General features: G+C 42.8%; 1 protein-coding gene across 2 annotated transcripts in view; it reads right to left on the minus strand.

Moving 5' to 3' along the window:
* The window catches only part of FAM76A (family with sequence similarity 76 member A), a 32,579-nt gene extending 15,600 nt beyond the window's left edge, over nt 1-16,979 (minus strand). Inside the window, exons 1-5 of one of the 2 annotated variants that reach the window (XM_019980245.2) lie at nt 16,793-16,979; nt 15,446-15,510; nt 12,186-12,240; nt 11,304-11,456; nt 4,489-4,646 (exon numbers count right to left, since the gene is read on the minus strand). In XM_019980245.2, coding sequence (XP_019835804.1) covers nt 4,489-4,646; nt 11,304-11,456; nt 12,186-12,240; nt 15,446-15,510; nt 16,793-16,873 — 512 coding nt within the window. In that variant the 5' untranslated portion in view covers nt 16,874-16,979. The remainder of the gene's footprint in view (nt 1-4,488; nt 4,647-11,303; nt 11,457-12,185; nt 12,241-15,445; nt 15,511-16,792) is intronic. The other variant, XM_019980238.2, reaches the window with a different exon arrangement.
* Between the last annotated feature and the right edge of the window lie 2,100 nt (nt 16,980-19,079).

Below are 19,079 nucleotides of genomic sequence, written 5' to 3' on the forward strand. Positions count from 1 at the left end.
CCATATATTAGGTATTGTGAATAAATGAATAGAAATGCTAATTTCAGTTCCTTCAGATACATACTAAAGTGATTGCTGGGACCTATGATAGTTTTATTTTTAATTTTTTCAGCAAACACCATACTGTTGAGTTCTTTATATATTTTGCATATTAACCCTGATTAGAGATTTGGTTTTCAAATACTCACTCCATCCTTGAGTGCTTCTATAATCTGTTTTCAGTTTCCAGCCTAAGTTGTATCAGTCAAGAGTATGGTTTTAACAACTATTATAGTGGGTGGAAATGATGTTCCCCTGATCATCTGCATGAGAATCATCTGAGAGGTTTATAAAACAAAGCAGATTCCTGGATTCCATCCTAGATCCTACCGAATTAAACTCTGGGGTAGGGCCACAGAAATCCACATTTTAAAATTAGCTCTGCTACCACCGACTCTTATATGCTACCAGTGGCTCATGTTCAAACCTCTTCTGAATTATAGCCTAAGCTCCTAAATAATAGCCTAAGCACTAAATAATAATCTTTTTTAATATCAGATCTTAGTTTCTTGCTACTTCCAGAACATCTTATTTTTGACTGGGCACAGACACAGAGGTCGAAGCTCTCAGAGGATAGCTTCTGTTTCTTGACAGTCTGTTCCTTGCATTTTTCTTTGGCCTCCTTCGTTCTCTTGGCCAAAAGTTTAGCATATTCTGCACCTCTTCCTTATTTCCTTAGTACACTGTTTCTTCAGAGCAATATGCTGACATTTGAGCTGCAGAACACGTGGAGGAAAAAGATGCTGGACTTTGGGTGCTTTGGTCCTAGTTTTCTCATCATCTCTGCTTCAGGGCTTTCTCACAACATACTGGTGGACATTGTCTTTGCTTCAGTCAGTTCAGTCGCTCAGTCGTGTCCGACTCTTTGTGATCCCATGGACTGCAGGCTTCCCTGTCCATCACCAACTCCCGGAGCCTGCTCAAACTCATGTCCATCGAGTTGGTGATGCCATCCAACCATCTCATCCTCTGTCATCCCCTTCTTCTGTCTTCAATCTTGCTGAGCATCAGGGTCTTTTCCAGTGAGTCAGTTCTTTGCATCAGGGGCCACAGTATTGGAGTTTCAGCTTCAGCATTAGTCCTTCCAATGAATATTCAGGACTGATTTCCTTTCGGATTGACTGGTTTGATCTCCTTGCAGTCCAAGGGACTCTCAAAAGTCTTCTCCAACACCACAGTTCAAAAGCATCAATTCTTTGGCACTCAGCTTTCTTTATGGTCCAACTCTCACATCTATACGTGACTACTAAAAAAACCATAGCTTTGACTAGACGGACCTTTGTTGGCAAAGTAATGTCTCTGCTTTTTAATATGCTGTCTAGGTTGGTCATAGCTTTTCTTCCAAGGAGGAAGCATCTTTTAATTTCATGGCTTCAGTCACCATCTGCAATGATTTTGGAGCCCAAGAAAATAAAGTCTGTCACTGTTTCCCCATCTATTTGCCATGAAATGATGGGACTGGATGCCATGATCTTTGTTTTTTGAATGTTGAGTTTTAAGCCAGCTTTTTTACTCTCCTCTTTCACTTTCATCAAGAGGCTCCTCAGTTCCTCTTCACTTTCTGCCATAAGGTGGTGTCATTTGCATATCTGAGGTTATTGATATTTCTCCCAGCAGTCTAGATTGCAGCTTGTGCTTCATCCAGCCCAGCATTTCGCACGATGTACACTGCATATAAGATAAATATAAGCAGGGTGACAATATACGGCCTTGATGTACTCCTTTCCCAATTTGGAACCAGTCCGTTGTTCCATGTCCATATGGTTTTAACTGTTGCTTCTTGATCTGCATACAGATTTTTCAGGAGGCAGGTAGGGTGGTCTGGTATTCCCATCTCCCTAAGAATTTTCCAGCTTGTTGTGATGCACACAAAGGTTTTGGCATAGTTAATGAAGCAGAAGTAGATGTTTTTCTGGAACTCTCTTGCTTTTTCAACAGATAATCCAACAGATGTTGGCAATTTGATCTCTGGTTCCTCTGCCTTTTCTAAATCCAGCTTGAACATCTGGAAATTCTCAGTTCACATACTGTTGAAGCCTCACTTAGAGAATTCTGAGCATTACTTTGCTAGTGTGAATGCACTGGTCATAGCAAACACCCTCTTCCAACAACACAAGAGATGACTCTACACATAGATGTCACCAGATGGTCAATACCGAAATCAGATTGATTATATTCTTTGCAGCTGAAGATGGAGAAACTCTATGCAGTCAACAAAAATAAGACCAGGAACTGACTGTGGCTTAGATCATGAACTCCTTACTGCAAACTTCAGACTTATATTGAAGAAACTAGGGAAAAACACTATACCATTCAGGTATGACCTAAATCAAATCCCTTACGATTATACAGTAGAAGTGACAAATAGATTCAAAGGATTAGATCTGATAAGAGTGCCTGAAGAACTATGGACAGAGGTTTGTGACATTGTACAGGAGGCAGTAATCAAGATCTTTACTTCAGAGATTATAAAGTTTGCAGACTCCAGCTCTTGGGCCCCAGGTGGAGTCCCAGTAGTACCAGTAAATCTAGAAATATCCTCCTCTCCCTTTTTGACAATGACCAAATTGAGGACACTCAGATTGGCATTCACAATGCAACCTATACAGATTTGCTCTTTCCTTCTCCAGTTTTCCTTGGCCTGTAACAGGAATACTCTTTAATTCAGTAGTAGGTGGACACTGCCATGGGTCACCACCCTGCTTCATGGCCTGCTTCATGGTCCTTTGCCTGTCATTCCCACCACTGATTCGAACACATAATCCTCCATTCTTTACCTGGAGCATCAGCAGCAACTTCCACAGCCACGAACTTCTCACAGACGGTACAAAGTCTGCGTTCACTGTCCACTGCAGTGAGTTTCTGGCAGCCAGTGGCTGCGAAAGAGATGTTCTGCTTCACCTTGGAGCAGCCGATAGCCTCAAAGGTGCCACAAAAAAGAGCTAAATAGTTCTTGACACTTCAAACTCAACTTTCCAAAACTGAACTTTTTTCCCCTTCTGACAGTCTCTCAGATAAGGATTCACTCACTCATCCCAGTAAGAAACCTGAGAATTATCCTTTATTCACCCAGCTCCTGCCCATCTACCTGTTCATCAGATTATCTAATTTACACATAATTCTCCTTCTGAAATGTCTTCCTGAATCTACCTCTTCGATCTTTAGTGCCACTACCTGAGGTTCTCTATTAACATCTCTTTCTGGACTCTTACCAAAAAAGCTTCTTAACTAGCCCCCAGCCTCTTTTCCTCCAGTGCATTCTTCACAATAGTCTGGGTTAATCTTTTTTTTTTAAGGTAGATTTCGTCCCTCCCCAACACAGGTCCTTTCAGTGGCTCCCTATTAAAATTACTAACATCAAGATCATGTTACTTACCAGGTCTGCTGGATTCCTTTCCATCCCATTTTCTGCTCCCAATCATAAGCTCCAGCAAAATAAAAGGATCTGCTGTTCCTAAGTTCCATGTGGTCTTATGCCCTCCATGTCTTTGCAGTTGCTATTCCCTCCACCCATTCCTTATCTGACGATTCTGATTTATCCTAAGATCTAGCTCCAATGTCAGCTCTTCTCTGATCTTTCATTGCTTGACCTCCCCAGGCAGTTAATTACCATGGCCTCTTATGCCTGTATCTTGGCATGCTTTCACTGTGACACCCTCAGATTATCCTGCAATACTTTGATTACAGGTCTGTCTTCCCTACCAGGCTGCATACCTCTTAGAAAACAGAGTGATTCTTTTTACTCATCTCTGCATTCCTTGCAGAGAATCTGGCCCATGAAAGTAACTAACAATGAACAAACAAAATCATAAAGGTAATGATAACAACGCATAACCATCATGTACTGAAGCTTCCTATATGCCAGTTATAAAACTAATCACTATGTACATACCATATAATTTATTTTCACAGCAACTCCATGAGTTAATATTTCCCTCATTTTACAGATGAAAAAACTTGCCCAAGATCCCATACAGAGAACTTGGCAGACCCAGGATTCAATCCAAAGCCAGAACTCTTAACAACACAACAGATACTCTGAAAGGAAGCTTAAGACAACAATGAAGGGGCATCATTTTGACTGGATCTTATAAGGACAAACCTAGAATATCTATCTCCTAGCCAAATATGCATAAGAAAAGTTGCATTTCCTCAGACTGTGGAATGTCTGGTCTTCTAGGGAGATAATCCACTCTTAACGGTGGGGAGAATACAAACTTTTAAAATACAACACAAACCAAGTCAGAAAACCCTAATGCCTTATGGATGTCTCTCTGGCCCTTGGATGATATATGAATTATAAAATACATCAAAGGAGATTCCCTCTGTAGATTAGTAACTAGAGAGAAAATACAAAAATTTAGACAAAATAGTATCTTCCATGACTACTTGTGTATTACATCTGACCTCCCAGAACCTCTTGTTCTATCTCAAGCATCTTGGGGTTACCTGTTGTAATGGCTGCCGCCACTCAGTCGACTATACTGCTCCTTCTCCTGGTGGCTGGCACGGGAAGAGCTGCTCAGGTGCTTCCTCTGCTCTTTGGTCTTCTGAAGGACCCGTTTGTATGAAAGTGTGCATAGCCAGCATAGCAATTTCCCATCTACCTGAAAGATGAGGAGACAAAGATAAAGAAGGAATGTGCTAGTGCGGAGGCTAAGAACATGGGTATTAGGAGCTAGAACCTCTGGTTAAGTCTGGATCTGCCACTCACAAGCTGTGTGACCTTACGTGTAAGTCACCTGGGCACTACTGGGATCAATCTCTTCATCTATAAAATGAAGGACAATAATATGTACCTCAGAGGGCTGGTGCAAGGATTCAGTGACATAATGGAGGTAAAGCATGGTGCAAGGTACACAAAAACTGCTTAACAAAATATGACCTGGGGACTTCCCTGGTGGTCCAGTGGTGAAGACTCTGTGCTTCCACTGCAGGGGGCACGAACTCAATCCACTGTTGGGGAACAAAGACCCTGCATGCCATGGGGCATGGCCAAATTTTTTTTTAACATGCTAATTATATTTATTTTTTTATTTTGTTTTTCCTCAACTTAACACATACCAGAGCAAAGTTCCCACAAGAATTTCAAAAGACACAGATATCTCCATAGTTCTCACCAAGGAAAATACAGCAGGGAGAAGATAAAACATAAAATTTGCACTTTAGCTTTCATACCTTATAGATGACTCATAAAGTGGTATGCTGGGTATCTTTTCTCAGATGGAAAGGTTTCCAGAAAAAGACTGATGGGCAAGTAGCTTCCAGGGCCCCAGGCCCTGGTGGTGACTACTATGGCACTTTGTTTGGATCAGAAAAAGTCGATCACTTTGGGCAGAAGCATCTCTACACCTAGGTGCAGAGCACAGGGCTAGGAAAGCAAAATGGGGCTTCCACAATCCTCTGAAGCTGGGGCACCTCTGTACCACACTCAGATTGCAAAACTGAGTTTGTGAAGTGGACTAGTACAAGTGGCAGGGCAGCAGAGCCATTAGCTCACACTTGGGAGGGAACGTGCTGATATTTTACGCAATTTCAGTTTGGGGCATTTTAGTTTTAGTTTTGGCAGTTTAGTTTTTAGTTTTGTCTTACCTCTAAATTGGACCTTCTGCCCTATTTTGAACATGGGTGGGTAAGCCACACCATTATTTATCTGAAGTATTTTTCAATCTTGTTAGCAAAAGCCTCTTTGCCCCTCACTCTCCTAACCTATTACATTAGCAACTCATAGGTCTGACCTATCCACTTCTTTCCAACTCCACTGCTTCCACCCAAGCAAAGCCATTCTTATCTCTCACAACTACAAGACTCACCCAGGGACTTCGCTGGTGGTTCAGTGACAGACTCCACACTCCCAATGCAAGGGGCCCAGGTTTGATCCCTGGTCAGGGAATTAGATCCCACATGCCATGACTAACAATTTGTACGTCTCAACTAAAGACGTGCTGTAACTAAGACTGGGTGTAACCAAATAAATAAGTATTTTTTAAAATGACTCACCCAAATGATCTCTCTGTTCTTCTCCCTATCAACCATTTCTACATAGATGCCAGAGGACTTCTTAAATGTAAATCTTATATAACTCTCACCTTAAAATCATAGATTATCATATATAAAAATTGAAAATTTTTACCATGGCCTATGTTGACTTAAATGTAGCCCTTATTTGCCTTTATAATCTCATTCCCTTGCTCACTCTGCCTCCTTCTTTTATTTATTTGGCTGCATTGGGTCTTAGTTGTGGCATGTGGGATCTTTGACCTTCACTGCTGCATGCAGGATCTTTGATTTTCTTTGCGGCACATGTGATCTAGTTCCCTCACCAGGGATTGAGCCCTGACTCCCGCCCCGGCCTTGGGAGCTCAGAGTCTTAGCCACTGGAACATCAGCGAAGTCCCCCAGGCTCATCACTCTTGCCTCAGGGTCTTTTCATAGCTGGTCTCTCCTCCCAGGATCTTTGCCCTCCAGAGATTCTCACTGCAGCTTCCTTCTCGTCAAGTTCAGTTTCGGGTCAGATGTGATCTCCCTGCAGGTCCTCCTGAACGCCCCATTGAAACTGGGGCACTCTCTACCAGAGACCCTGTTTCCTTACAGCACTTACATCTAAAACCTGTGTTCACTCAACTTGTTTGTTCTCATCCATCTCTTTCATATGTAGATAAAAGCTCTGAGAGAATAAAGTGTCTTCTGCCTAGTTCATTAGTGTATTTCCAATACCCAGAACAGTGTCGGATATGACAAGCATGTAATTATTTGTTAATGAATGCATAAGTGAATTTTGAAAGCAAACTTCAATGTGGTCCATTTCATGGTTATGGGATGTGGCCTAAAGGCCTGAGTTTAAAATACTCTAGGAGACCTTGCCCAGGAAAGAGCTTTCATTGAAGAAGGGTTTGAAAACAAAGCAACTGCACTGAAAGAGAGCATTAAACATGAGAATCAAATACTGAACCACAGGACATCTTATTTCAATCTTCCCTTCACAAATAAACTTTAAAAATAGAAAATTACCCTCTGAGAATTAAACTATCATAAAGAAATCATCAGAGATAACACTGAGTACTTATCATGTGCCTGATTCCTTTTGAAGGGGTTTACACCCAATAACTCAACCTTCATAACAATGATGACATCTGATCAGCCTCATTTACAGATGAGGAAACTGAGGCACTGATAGATTAACTTGACCAAAGTCACACAACAAATAAGTGAGAGAACAAAGATTTCAACCCAGGCACTCTGAGTCCAGATGATGCATGCGTGCACAGTCAGTCATTCAGACGTGTACAACTCTTTGAGACCCTATGAACTGTAGCCTGACAGGTTCCTCTGTCCATGGGAGTCTCCAGGCAAAAAATACTAGAGTGGGTTGTCATTTCCTCCTCTAGGGGATCTTCCCAACCCAGGGAGCAAACCCATGTCTCCAGAATTGGCAGGTGGATCCTCTACCACTGAGCCACTTGGGAAGCCCACTGAGTCTAGATTATCTACCCTTAATCCCTAAGATTAGTCTTCCTTAAATTTGTAAATAAGTGATTGAAGATACCTATAATTATGCAAACTCTGCATAGGAACCTGGAATGTTAGGTCCATGAATCAAGGCAAACTGGAAGTGGTCAAACAGGAGATGGCGAGAGTGAATGTCAACATTCTAGGAATCAGTGAACTAAAATGGACAGGAATGGGTGAATTTAACTCAGATGACCATTATATCTACTACTGTGGGCAGGAATCCCTTAGAAGAAATGGAGTAGCCATCATGGTCAACAAAAGAGTCCGAAATGCAGTACTTGGATGCAATCTCAAAAACAAAAGAATGATCTCTGTTCGTTTCCAAGGCAAACCACTCAATATCATGGTAATTCAAGTCTATGCCCCAACCAGTAACACTGAAGAAGCTGAAGTTGAACGGTTCTATGAAGACCTACAAGACCTTTTAGAACTAACACCCAAAAAAGATGTCCTTTTCATTATAGGGGACTGGAATGCAAAAGTAGGAAGTCAAGAAACACCTGGAGTAACAGGCAAATTTGGCCTTGGAATACGGAATGAAGCAGGGCAAAGGCTAATAGAGTTTTGCCAAGAGAACGCACTGGTCATAGCAAACACCCTCTTCCAACACAAGAGAACCCTCTACACATGGACTTCACTAGATGGTCAACACCGAAATCAGATGGATTATATTCTTTGCAGCCAAAGATGGAGAAGCTCTATACAGTCAACAAAAACAAGACCAGGAGCTGACTGTGGCTCAGATCATGAACTCCTTATTGCCAAATTCAGACTTAAATTGAAGAAAGTAGGGAAAACCAATAGACCATTCAGGTATGACCTAAATCAAATTCCTTATTATTATACAGTGGAAGTGAGAAATAGATTTAAGGGACTAGATCTGATAGATAGAGTGCCTGATGAACTATGGACTGAGGTTTGTGACACTGTACAGGAGACAGGGATCAAGACCATCCCCATGGAAAAGAAATGCAAAAAAGCAAAATGGCTGTCTGGGGAGGCCTTACAAATAGCTGTGAAAAGAAGAGAAGCGAAAAGCAAAGGAGAAAAGGAAAGATATAAGCATCTGAATGCAGAGTTCCAAAGAATAGCAAGAAGAGATAAGAAAGCCTTCCTCAGCGATCAATGCAAAGAAATCAAGGAAAACAACAGAATGGGAAAGACTAGAGATCTCTTTAAGAAAATTAGAGATACCAAGGGAACATTTCATGCAAAGATGGGCTCGATAAAGGACAGAAATGGTATGGACCTAACAGAAGCAGAAGATATTAAGAAGAGGTGGCAAGAATACACAGAAGAACTGTACAAAAAAGATCTTCACGACCCAGATAATCACGATGGTGTGATCATTCAGCTAGAGCCAGACATCCTGGAATGTGAAGTCAAGTGGGCCTTAGAAAGCATCACTATGAACAAAGCTAGTGGAGGTGATGGAATTCCAGTTGAGCTATTTCAAATCCTGAAAGATGATGCTGTGAAAGTGCTGCACTCAATATGCCAGCAAATTTGGAAAACTCAGCAGTGGCCACAGGACTGGAAAAGGTCAGTTTTCATTCCAATCCCAAAGAAAGGCAATGCCAAAGAATGCTCAAACTACCACCCAATTGCACTCATCTCACATGCTAGTAAAGTAATGCTTAAAATTCTCCAAGCCAGGCTTCAGCAATACGTGAACTGTGAACTTCCTGATGTTCAAGCTGGTTTTAGAAAAGGCTGAGGAACCAGAGGTCAAATTGCCAACAACTGCTGGATCATGGAAAAAGCAAGAGAGTTCCAGAAAAACATCTATTTCTGCTTTATTGACTATGCCAAAGCCTTTGACTGTGTGCATCACAATAAACTGTGGAAAATTCTGAAAGAGATGGGAATACTAGACCACCTGACTTGCCTCTTGAGAAACCTGTATGCAGGTCAGGAAGCAACAGTTAGAACTGGACATGGAACAACAGACTTGTTCCACATAGGAAAAGGAGTACGTCAAGGCTGTATATTGTCACCCTGCTTATTTAACTTATATGCAGAGCACATCATGAGAAACGCTGGGCTAGAAGAAGCACAGCTGGAATTAAGATTGCCAGGAGAACTATCAATAACCTCAGATATGCAGATGATACCACCCTTATGGCAGAAAGTGAAGAAGAACTAAAGAGCCTCTTGATGAAAGTGAAAGAGGAGTGTGAAAAAGCTGGCTTTAAGGCTCAACATTCAGAAAACTAAGATCATGGCATCTGGTCCCATCACTTCATGGGAAATAGATGGGGAAACAGTGGAAACAGTGTCAGACTTTATTTTTGGGGGATCCAAAATCACTGCAGATAGTGATTACAGCCATGAAATTAAAAGACGCTTACTCCTTGGAAGGAAAGTTATGACCAACCTAGATAGCATATTCAAAAGCAGAGACATTACTTTGCCAACAAAGGTTCGTCTAGTCAAGGCTATGGTTTTTCCTGTGGTCATGTATGGATTTGGGAGTTGGACTGTGAAGAAGGCTGAGCGCCGAAGAATTGATGCTTTTGAACTGTGGTATTGGAAAAGACTCTTGTGAGTCCCTTGGACTGCAAGGAGATCCAACCAGTCCATTCTAAAGGAGATCAGCCCTGGGTGTTCTTTGGAAGGAATGATGCTAAAGCTGAAACTCCAGTACTTTGGCCACCTCATGCGAAGAGCTGACTCATTGAAAAAGACTCTGATGCTGGAAGGGAATGGGGGCAGGAGGAGAAGGGGATGACAGAGGATGAGATGGCTGGATGGCATCACCGACTCGATGGACGTGCGTTTGAGTGAACCCCGGAGTTGGTGACTGACAGGGAGGCCTGGCGTGCTGCGATTCATGGGGTTGCAAAGAGTTGGACACGACTGAGCGACTGAACCGAACTGAACTACTATGTGTCAGACTGCTGGGAACACTACATGAAAACAAGATGGACTGAGAGCTCATAGTCTGGTGGGGGTAGACAAACATGTACACAAATAAACAAGATAATTTCTCATAATGTTACATGCTATTGAAGACAACAAACAGAGTATATGGTAGAGTGAGAGTTAGTAAAGGTCTCTGTGAGAAGGCGGCAACTGAGCTGAGACCTGACATGAGGAACCAGTCATGACACTCTGGAGAAGGCTGTGTATCCAGCATACCCAGCCAGCACGAATGAGACTAGGATGTCTGAAGGACTCAGGTGGACAGTGCAGCTGGTCCAAAGGGAAAGGGGGGAGAGTAATGGATGACGAGACAGAGTCAGGTATGGGCCTTGCAGGCAATGGAAGGAGTTTGGGGTTTATCCTAAGTGCAACTGGAAGCCACTGGAGGGTTTTAAACAAACTAAATCAATACCATTTTAATTCCACCAAGGTACCACCATTCCACATAGACCTTTATCTGTATCATCTTCTTGTGATCTTTAACTTCAACAGAGAGAAACATTTGAAGAGCCAGATTGTAAAGTTGGTAATACACTTACCTTGCTTAAGTCCTAATCTCTACAGAGTTTTGTAGAATTTCACCAATCACCATTTCACTTATAAGGGATATTGATCACTGTTATTGAGATTCTCATGAAACACTAGCTAAATGTTAGAATATAAAGGTCCACATTTTATAAGTGAAGAAAACAAAGGCTGAAAAGCTTCTTCAAGGTCAATAACAATTTGGAGAGGAACTGAGAAATCAGTCTCTGTCACATGTCTTTTTAACACAGTTGGCCCATCTTAATATCTCTGCAAGAAAAACGAAAAACACAGAGACTTACCTTCTTTCTATCATCTTTCCTGTCAAATGCACACTGCTGTTTGCACTGTTCACAAGAATACGGTGGTCCGTACTTCTTCTCTGAATTTGTGCAACGCTGACACTTGTTGCCAATAAAAGCTGCAATTATGTTGCAATACTGACAAGGTTTGGGCTTTAACAGAAAAAAAAAGGTGTCAAGTAAGTATATTATAAAATACCAGTGCTTTTTTTAACCCAATGATTTCTATTATACACATTAACTAATCAATGCAAAAATGCATTCCCAACTTTATAAATTTCCTTTTACATTGATCAAAGAAAGCCCAATTCCTCATACCATGTAAAGTGTTTTTATGCACAGGACCTATTGATTTTTAAATAAATAACAAAATCCCATTAGCATATATGCTGGGACTTCTCTAACAAATTCAACAGATCTAGCTCTTTGGAGAAACCAGCAAGCGCTTCCAAATTTCTGAAAAGGCCTCTTTGCCATTATCAGTGTATAAACATGTTGGGAGAATGCCTGCAAGAACACAGTATGCTGAACCCTAACACTGAAAAAAAAAAAATTATTCATCAAAATGAAAAGTCAACTATTACCAAGCCAAGAGCTCACACCACAGGATACATCTTTCCCCTTCTCTTTACATACTGGTTACTGAAGCTTCTCCAGGAAAATTATATCACAAACCTGTCATAGTGACTACAAACACAGAACTTATTAATACTAAGTATTAGCTAACTTTGAAAGATAAATACTAGATACATTTTTCTGAGAACATTTTTACATAACTAGGTCTTCTAATTTAAAAAACTGTAATTATATTAACAGTTCGCAGAAGGTAAGGTCCCAAGAGACCAGACTACTCACTGTTAGGTAAGGAGAAACCCTACTTACCGTTCCATACAACTGCACATTCTGAGCACATTTCTTGCATATAGTATTAGTTTTACTGTTAAGGAAGAAAGAGACACAAGGCTTTGTAAGGAAAAAAAGTCATTTTACATAGAACACCTCAAAAGAGATTCTTCCTTAACTCCAACGAATTTTTTTCATTACTAAGTGCCAAGGTGAAAAACGGTTTGGATATTAGATTAACTGAAGGTTGAGTTATCTGGCCATGAACTCTTTTAATTATTTCATAGTTTTAGCTCAAATAAAACAAGACTTTGGTTTAAGTGGAGAGTGAGCTGTTTCTGATTATGAAATTTCCAAGTATGACCAAGTAAATGTATCAGATATGGAGAGGACAATCCAAAGAAATATTATGTCAAGACGAAAAATGTACTCAGAAAAGAAATTAATCCTCCTTAATTCAGATGACCAGGTGAGAAATTTGAGATGAGGAATAAAGTATTTGTGTTTGGAGTATAAACTCAGAAATTCTATTCATGTTGACCTTACTCTGTCTACATTCTCCTTTGTAAGCAAAAGTATATGAAAATCCCAGATGTGGGGAAATAGATGCAAACATTAAACATTTTTTCAATATTTCAAGTACTCTAGGAGCTAAGCACTGACAAAAATAAACACACCCTTTCCCTTGTGAGGGGTCTTCCCTTGTAGCTCAGTGAAGATCCAGGTCACAGCATTTCCAACTTGCCTAAACTGATGAACTGCCCTGGGAAAAGAAATCACCTTCAAATAAAGTCTAACCCTTCCCACAGTAAGGCACAAACAAATACCTGATGTTTAAGGACAGTTTAAACAATATTTGAGGGCCAAAAACAAAATCACATAAAAATCCAGTATATTCACTACTTTGCCTTTTTTTCCCCCTACAATTCCTATCAAAGTGACTACAAAGTTAAAAACCAGAAGAAATACCTTAAAGTAGAAAACATTAAATTAAAATGAGATATTCAAACAAAGTATTTCCCAGGGCAATTTTCTGCCATTTAAAAAAGGCAGTTCAGGGACTTCCCTGATGGTCCAGTGGGTTTAAAAAAAAAAAAAAAAAGCCAGTTCAGGAAGTGAAGTATATTGAAAAAGACCTCTACAAAGAGGATTAGCATCAGTGATGCTGTGATGTTGAACATTTGGGTTTATCTTAGATTTATTACTCAAGGAATGGGACATATATATCAATATATATAAATGTTCTTGACCCCTCAAAAAAATGCAAAAAAAACCTATTACTATAATCCATCTTGAATTAATTTTTATGTATGGTATGAATTAAGGGTTAAACTTCGTATCTCACCCTACACACAAAAACTAATTCAAAAGGGAATCACAGGCCTAATGTAAGAGCCAAAATATAAAGCTTCTAGAGCATATTCTATGTTTCCATTTATATGAAGTTCTTGAACAGGTAAAACTAATCTACAGTAGAAAGGAAAATCAGTACAGTAGTTGTTTGGAAAAAAGCAAGGAGGGTGGGGACTGACTAGGTTGGAGTTATAATCTCTGGGGTGACAGTAATGTTTTATATTTTGATGGGGTTTGGGGTAAAACAGATGTATACTGTTTTTAAAACTCATCGAATGATGCAAATAAGATGTGAGCATTTCACTGTGTGCAGATTTTACCTCTAAAAACATTTTAAAACCATAAACAAATATTGAACTCTAGTTAATGATATGCATGCTGAAGTGTTTAGGGTCAAGTACACTAATGTTCACAACTTTAAACTGCATCACAAATAAGATGGATCAATATACTGATGGACAGAGAGATGGACAGATGCAAATATAGTAAACTAAACGTAAAGCAGAGACATTACTTTGCCAACAAAAGTCCGTCTAGTCAAGGCTATGGTTTTTCCAGTAGTCATGTATGGATGTGAGAGTTGGACTGTGAAGAAAGCTGAGCACCGAAGAATTGATGCTTTTGAACTGTGGTGTTGGAGAAGACTCTTGAGAGTCCCTTGGACTGTAAGGAGATCCAACCAGTCCATCCTAAAGGAGATCAGCCCTGGGTGTTCTTTGGAAGGAATGATGCTAAAGCTGAAACTCCAGTACTTTGGCCACCTCATGCGAAGAGTTGACTCATTGGAAAAGACTCTGATGCTAAGAGGGATTGGGGGCAGGAGGAAAAGGGGAAAACAGAGGATGGGATGGCTGGATGGCATCACCGACTCGATGGACGTGGGTTTGAGTGAACTCCAGGTGTTGGTGATGGACAGGGAGGCCTGGCGTGCTGCGATTCATGGGGTCACAAAGAGTTGGACACGACTGAGCGACTGAGCTGAACTGAAACGTAAATTGTAGAATTTAAGTAGTGTGTAGGTGAGTGTTTACAGTCTAGTCTTTTTTTGGTTTGTTTTTGTTTGAAAATACACCTAACAAAATGTCAGGGGAAACAGTCCCAAAATTGAAATGATGCTGACTAAAATCAGGCTTCTAGGTCCGTGTATCGGAGAAGGCGATGGCACCCCACTCCAGTACTCTTGCCTGGAAAATCCCATGGATGGAGGAGCCTGGTAGGCTGCAGTCCATGGGGTCGAGAAGAATCAGACAGGACTGAGCGACTTCACTTTCACTTTTCACTTTTATGCATTGGAGAAGGAAACGGCAACCCACTCCAGTGCTCTTAAATGGAGAATCCCAGGGACGGCGGGGCCTGGTGGGCTGCCGTCTATGGGGTCGCACAGAGTCGGACACGACTGAAGCGACTTAGCAGCAGCAGCAGGTCCGTGTATGAGCTAGCAAATAAGACCCCATCCTGCTTAAGGTAATATTACCTACAGCCACAGCGCCACAAAAAAGGTGAACTTGCTATACCACTAAACCACTCTGCTGCCATTAAAAAGTCCCCCATAGATGTGTGCTTCATTCACACCCAGGTATTTTTCACACGTCTCAAAATGAGATTCACACGAGGTAAGTGTAAAGGCAAGTGAGTTTTTTCAAATGTGACTAGGGCTAACAAAGCCTTTATCAGGATTGTCACATTTCCAAAAGTATCTTCTTTCAGCTTATAATTTCTTCAAACTCTATGTATAAACGTACTAGAACACAAGACTCATGTTTTCTGTTGTGGGGTTGCTTTCTTAGTGTCAAAAATATCAAAACCACAATATAAAATTATCAAGGCGTGAAAAATAAGTAACTAATTTGTAAGCAATTAATGAATAACTAGAGAACAATGCGTATTTTACATCCATTGTGTTGTGACCGGAAATGGCAGCGCCTGCGTATAACGCAACTGATTACCTCTCTTGCTGGTATTCAGTCCTACAGTAGGTGCACTTCACAACAGGGTGTGCAATCCGACATTCCTGAAATGAAACGAGGATATAACTTTAACAGGCAGTCAGAAATGGAAACAGTCTTCAGTAGGAGGCAGAGACGGGAGTACTATTCCAAGCACAAGCACTGTGCTTGACTGAGTCACTTTAACTTTCTGGGACTAATTTTTTTCGTCTGTAATACTGGCATCACCACCCTGCATTGATGTGGGAGTTAAGTAAGAATTTATATGGAACTAGTCATAAATTGTAAAACAAAGGTATGAATAAGCCTCAGACATAAGGAATAAAAAGCCCTGAATTCTAGTCCGGTTCTGCCTCTGCCACTGAGTGATTTTTCAGAAGGTTCATTTGTGAAATCAAAGTACTGGATAAAAATTATTGCTTACATACATAAATCTCCCTTAAAATCAAATACACACGTACACACAAATATATATTTAAGGCCAAAAAGGCACTCAACTATTTGATTTTTGAGATCTCTCATACCTAGTTAACAAAGTGTCAACTTTATGGCCATTTGAGGCCATAACGATTGCCTCAACACAATTATGAGTTATCCATAATAGAGACACAAACTCTGGATTAATCTGGAGATAACTCGACATCACTCTACAGTCGGCTTAGTGACTTTTAACTGTCACCTCACAGCACCTCTATTCATTTAAATAGGCAAAGAAAGATGAATCAACTTAAACGAAAAAGAGAACTTGGACCTTCAAGGGTAAAAACTGAACAGCAGCTGGTTAGGGGGAGGACCGAAGGTCACTAACTAGACGCTGAAAAAATCATCCTTTTGCTTTATGCGCTTATTGCGGGGCTTTATTATGAAGCCTGTATACCTCTGACTCTGAAACTGACTGAAAAGTGCCCGTGAGGCGCCCGAGTTCGAGGCAATCCTCCCAGGCAACACCCGACTCTGGAGTTTAGTACCAGGTAGGGTAGAAGGTCCTAAGTCTGAAGCCCATCAGATCTCGGCGGGGGTTGGGAGAAGCCAGCCCAAGAGGAATCTCCGGCGCCGCTGGTCCAGAGCGAGCCGGGGACCAGGTGTCCCCTCCCCCGACCTCACGGGGTCCAAGAACAATCCCTCACGGTTGCTAAGCACCCGGACACGCCGGCCGCAGGGACCTGGACGGGGCCTGGGTCTCCCCCACGTGCCCCGCCGGCTCCCGGCGGGGCGGGTGCGGCTCCTCAGCTAGGCGGGCCTGCCACGCCCTGCCCAGGGGACCCCGCCGGGCGTCCCCGCAGAACCGGGAGGTCCGGGCCGCGCCTCGAGCGTCCCAGTTCCCGGCCGCCGCCCCAGCCCGCGCACCTTGCACAGCTGCTGCCCCTGAGACAGCGCCTCGAAGGGGAAGCGCTGGTGGCACTTGGTGCAGGCGTAGAGCGCCGCCATGTCCGGCCCGGGCCGTGCTCACCGCCCCGCCGGCCCGGCCCGCCGCTTTATCTGACAGTCTGAGGCACAACCTGGCGGTGGCAGGCTGCGGGCTGCGGCAGGCAGGCGGGCCCTCGGGTGCGAGCGGACCGGGGGGGCGCGGCAGCGCTAGGTGCCCGTTCACTGGTTCATTTCGACGTCTATCAAGGGGAAAGGGACGGAACACAGAGCTTCTTGGGACTCTGATTCGGTCTGGACTGGAGTACGCCACTTATGACGCGCGCGGCCTCGATTATGTAAAGCGCAGTCACGCGGGGGCGCCGCTGGGAGGGACGGTCTCCCGCCCGGGACCTAGGAAGCGCCTAGGCTCCTCCCACTTCTCTCTCGGCTCCCGCCTTCGCTCCTCCTCTCTCAGCCGCAGGCGCAACCGCGCGCCTCTCGCGATACCTTCTCAGAGTTGTGATGTTTCAGTCTCCATGGAGCTGCCCTTTGGTGGCGTGTTGTGCCGAGTGCGGTGCATTGTTGAACTAGAACACGGTCGCCACTGCGAGCCTGAAGAAGATTGGGGGTGGGGGGAGCGGGCGGGGGCGGCGCTTGTGGGAAAACAACTCCAACCTCAGAGCCAGAGGGCCCTGCACAGCCCTCTAACTCGAAAAAGTAGCGGAAGCAGGAGAAACAACTTAGACGGATGCCCTCTGTCTGAAACTCCTAAAAAAGAGGGACCTAGTCTAGGGTCTCTGACCTCCAGAGAGAAAGAGAAGCCCCAGAGAAAACACCCCTATTTTGTGGAAGAGGGGTGCTGGCCCCGCAGAAAGGAGAAGACAGATACTAAAGTGAGGCTCTCCACTGCTGAGAGTTCTTGGACCCTCGAGGACCCCTCCAAGGGATGCAATTGGCCTAAGGCCTGCTCTCTATTGTGTCTTATCCAGTTGCACCCTCAGTTTATATCTCTCGAACAACCACTTGGCATTTCCTAGTTAGATCTGGCCACCGGAAAGCAAGCCACGTCCTCCCGGCTACTCTGCCTCTTTCCAGTCGCCACTTCCAGTTCCCAGCCTGGTGCGTCTAGGGGCTGTCCAAGGAAGTACAAAGTTTTTTTCTTGAGACTTTGGCAAAGCTTCCTGCAGTGCTGACCTTTCCAAGTCTCTGCTTCATAGCTGCTCTGGGGCTATTACTTTTGACTCTGCCAACCACCTGAGCCATACTAATTGCAGTTTTACCTCAGTGTACGGTTTTGTTTTTTAGTTTTAAACAACCGAGGGCACATTTATAGCTTATAAATACCGCCTCCACCAAATTTTCTCTCTTTGATACCCAAATGCAGCCCCCTACTTGTGATTTTGCCGAAAGTTGTGTATTTTTTAAAACTATATTTATTTTTGGTTGTGCTGGGTCTTGGTTCCTCTGCCAGGCTTTGTCTAGTTGCACTGATGGAGCCTACTGTCGAGTTCTCATTACGGTGGCTTCTCCTGTTCCAGGGCACTGGCTCTGGGGCACACGGGCGTCAGTAGTTTCGGCACATGGGTTCAGTAGTTGCAACCAGTAAACTCTAGAGTATGGCTCAATAGTTGTGGTGTAGGGACTTTTAGTTGCTCCTCAGCATATGGAATCTTCTTGGACCAGGGATCGAACTCATGTCCCCTGCATTGGCAGGTGAATTCTTAGGCATTGTACTATGAGGGAAGTCCCAAATATGTGTATTAATCAGCGATTTGAACTCTGGAGTCAGAAAACTAAGGTACAAAATCAGTGCTCCATGTCTACTGGCTCTGTAACCTTAACCTAAACTTCTCACCATGGCTTAATTGCTCAGAGCCTCACTTTTCTCAGTTGTAGAATCAGGTCATTGTGGGGATCAAAAATTGCAGCTGGAGGGGAAGAGGGGAAGCTGCTTCATGGGTAAGTGGTTTTCCTTTGGAATGAGGGAAATGCTTTGGAACTAGATAGGACAGGGACAGAGCAGGTGATTAAATAGTTAATCCCACTAGGGGATATTAAGTAGAAAAAATATGGGCAACCCCTGTAAGTTAATGATTACTCAAGAGAGCAGATTTGCTTAACAAGAGAACCATGCAGCAGAAGCACAAGACCTGCCCTAAGCAATAAGACAATCACGGCATTAGACCCACGTACTTCCCAGGGAGCTCAGTAAGTTAATGATCTCTAAGACATGCTCTTTGCAGACATTAAAACAAAACAAAGCAAGTTTGTGGACCTAGCTTGACCA

This window comes from Bos indicus, chromosome 2 (assembly GCF_029378745.1).
Source record: "Bos indicus isolate NIAB-ARS_2022 breed Sahiwal x Tharparkar chromosome 2, NIAB-ARS_B.indTharparkar_mat_pri_1.0, whole genome shotgun sequence".
NCBI lineage: Eukaryota > Metazoa > Chordata > Mammalia > Artiodactyla > Bovidae > Bos > Bos indicus.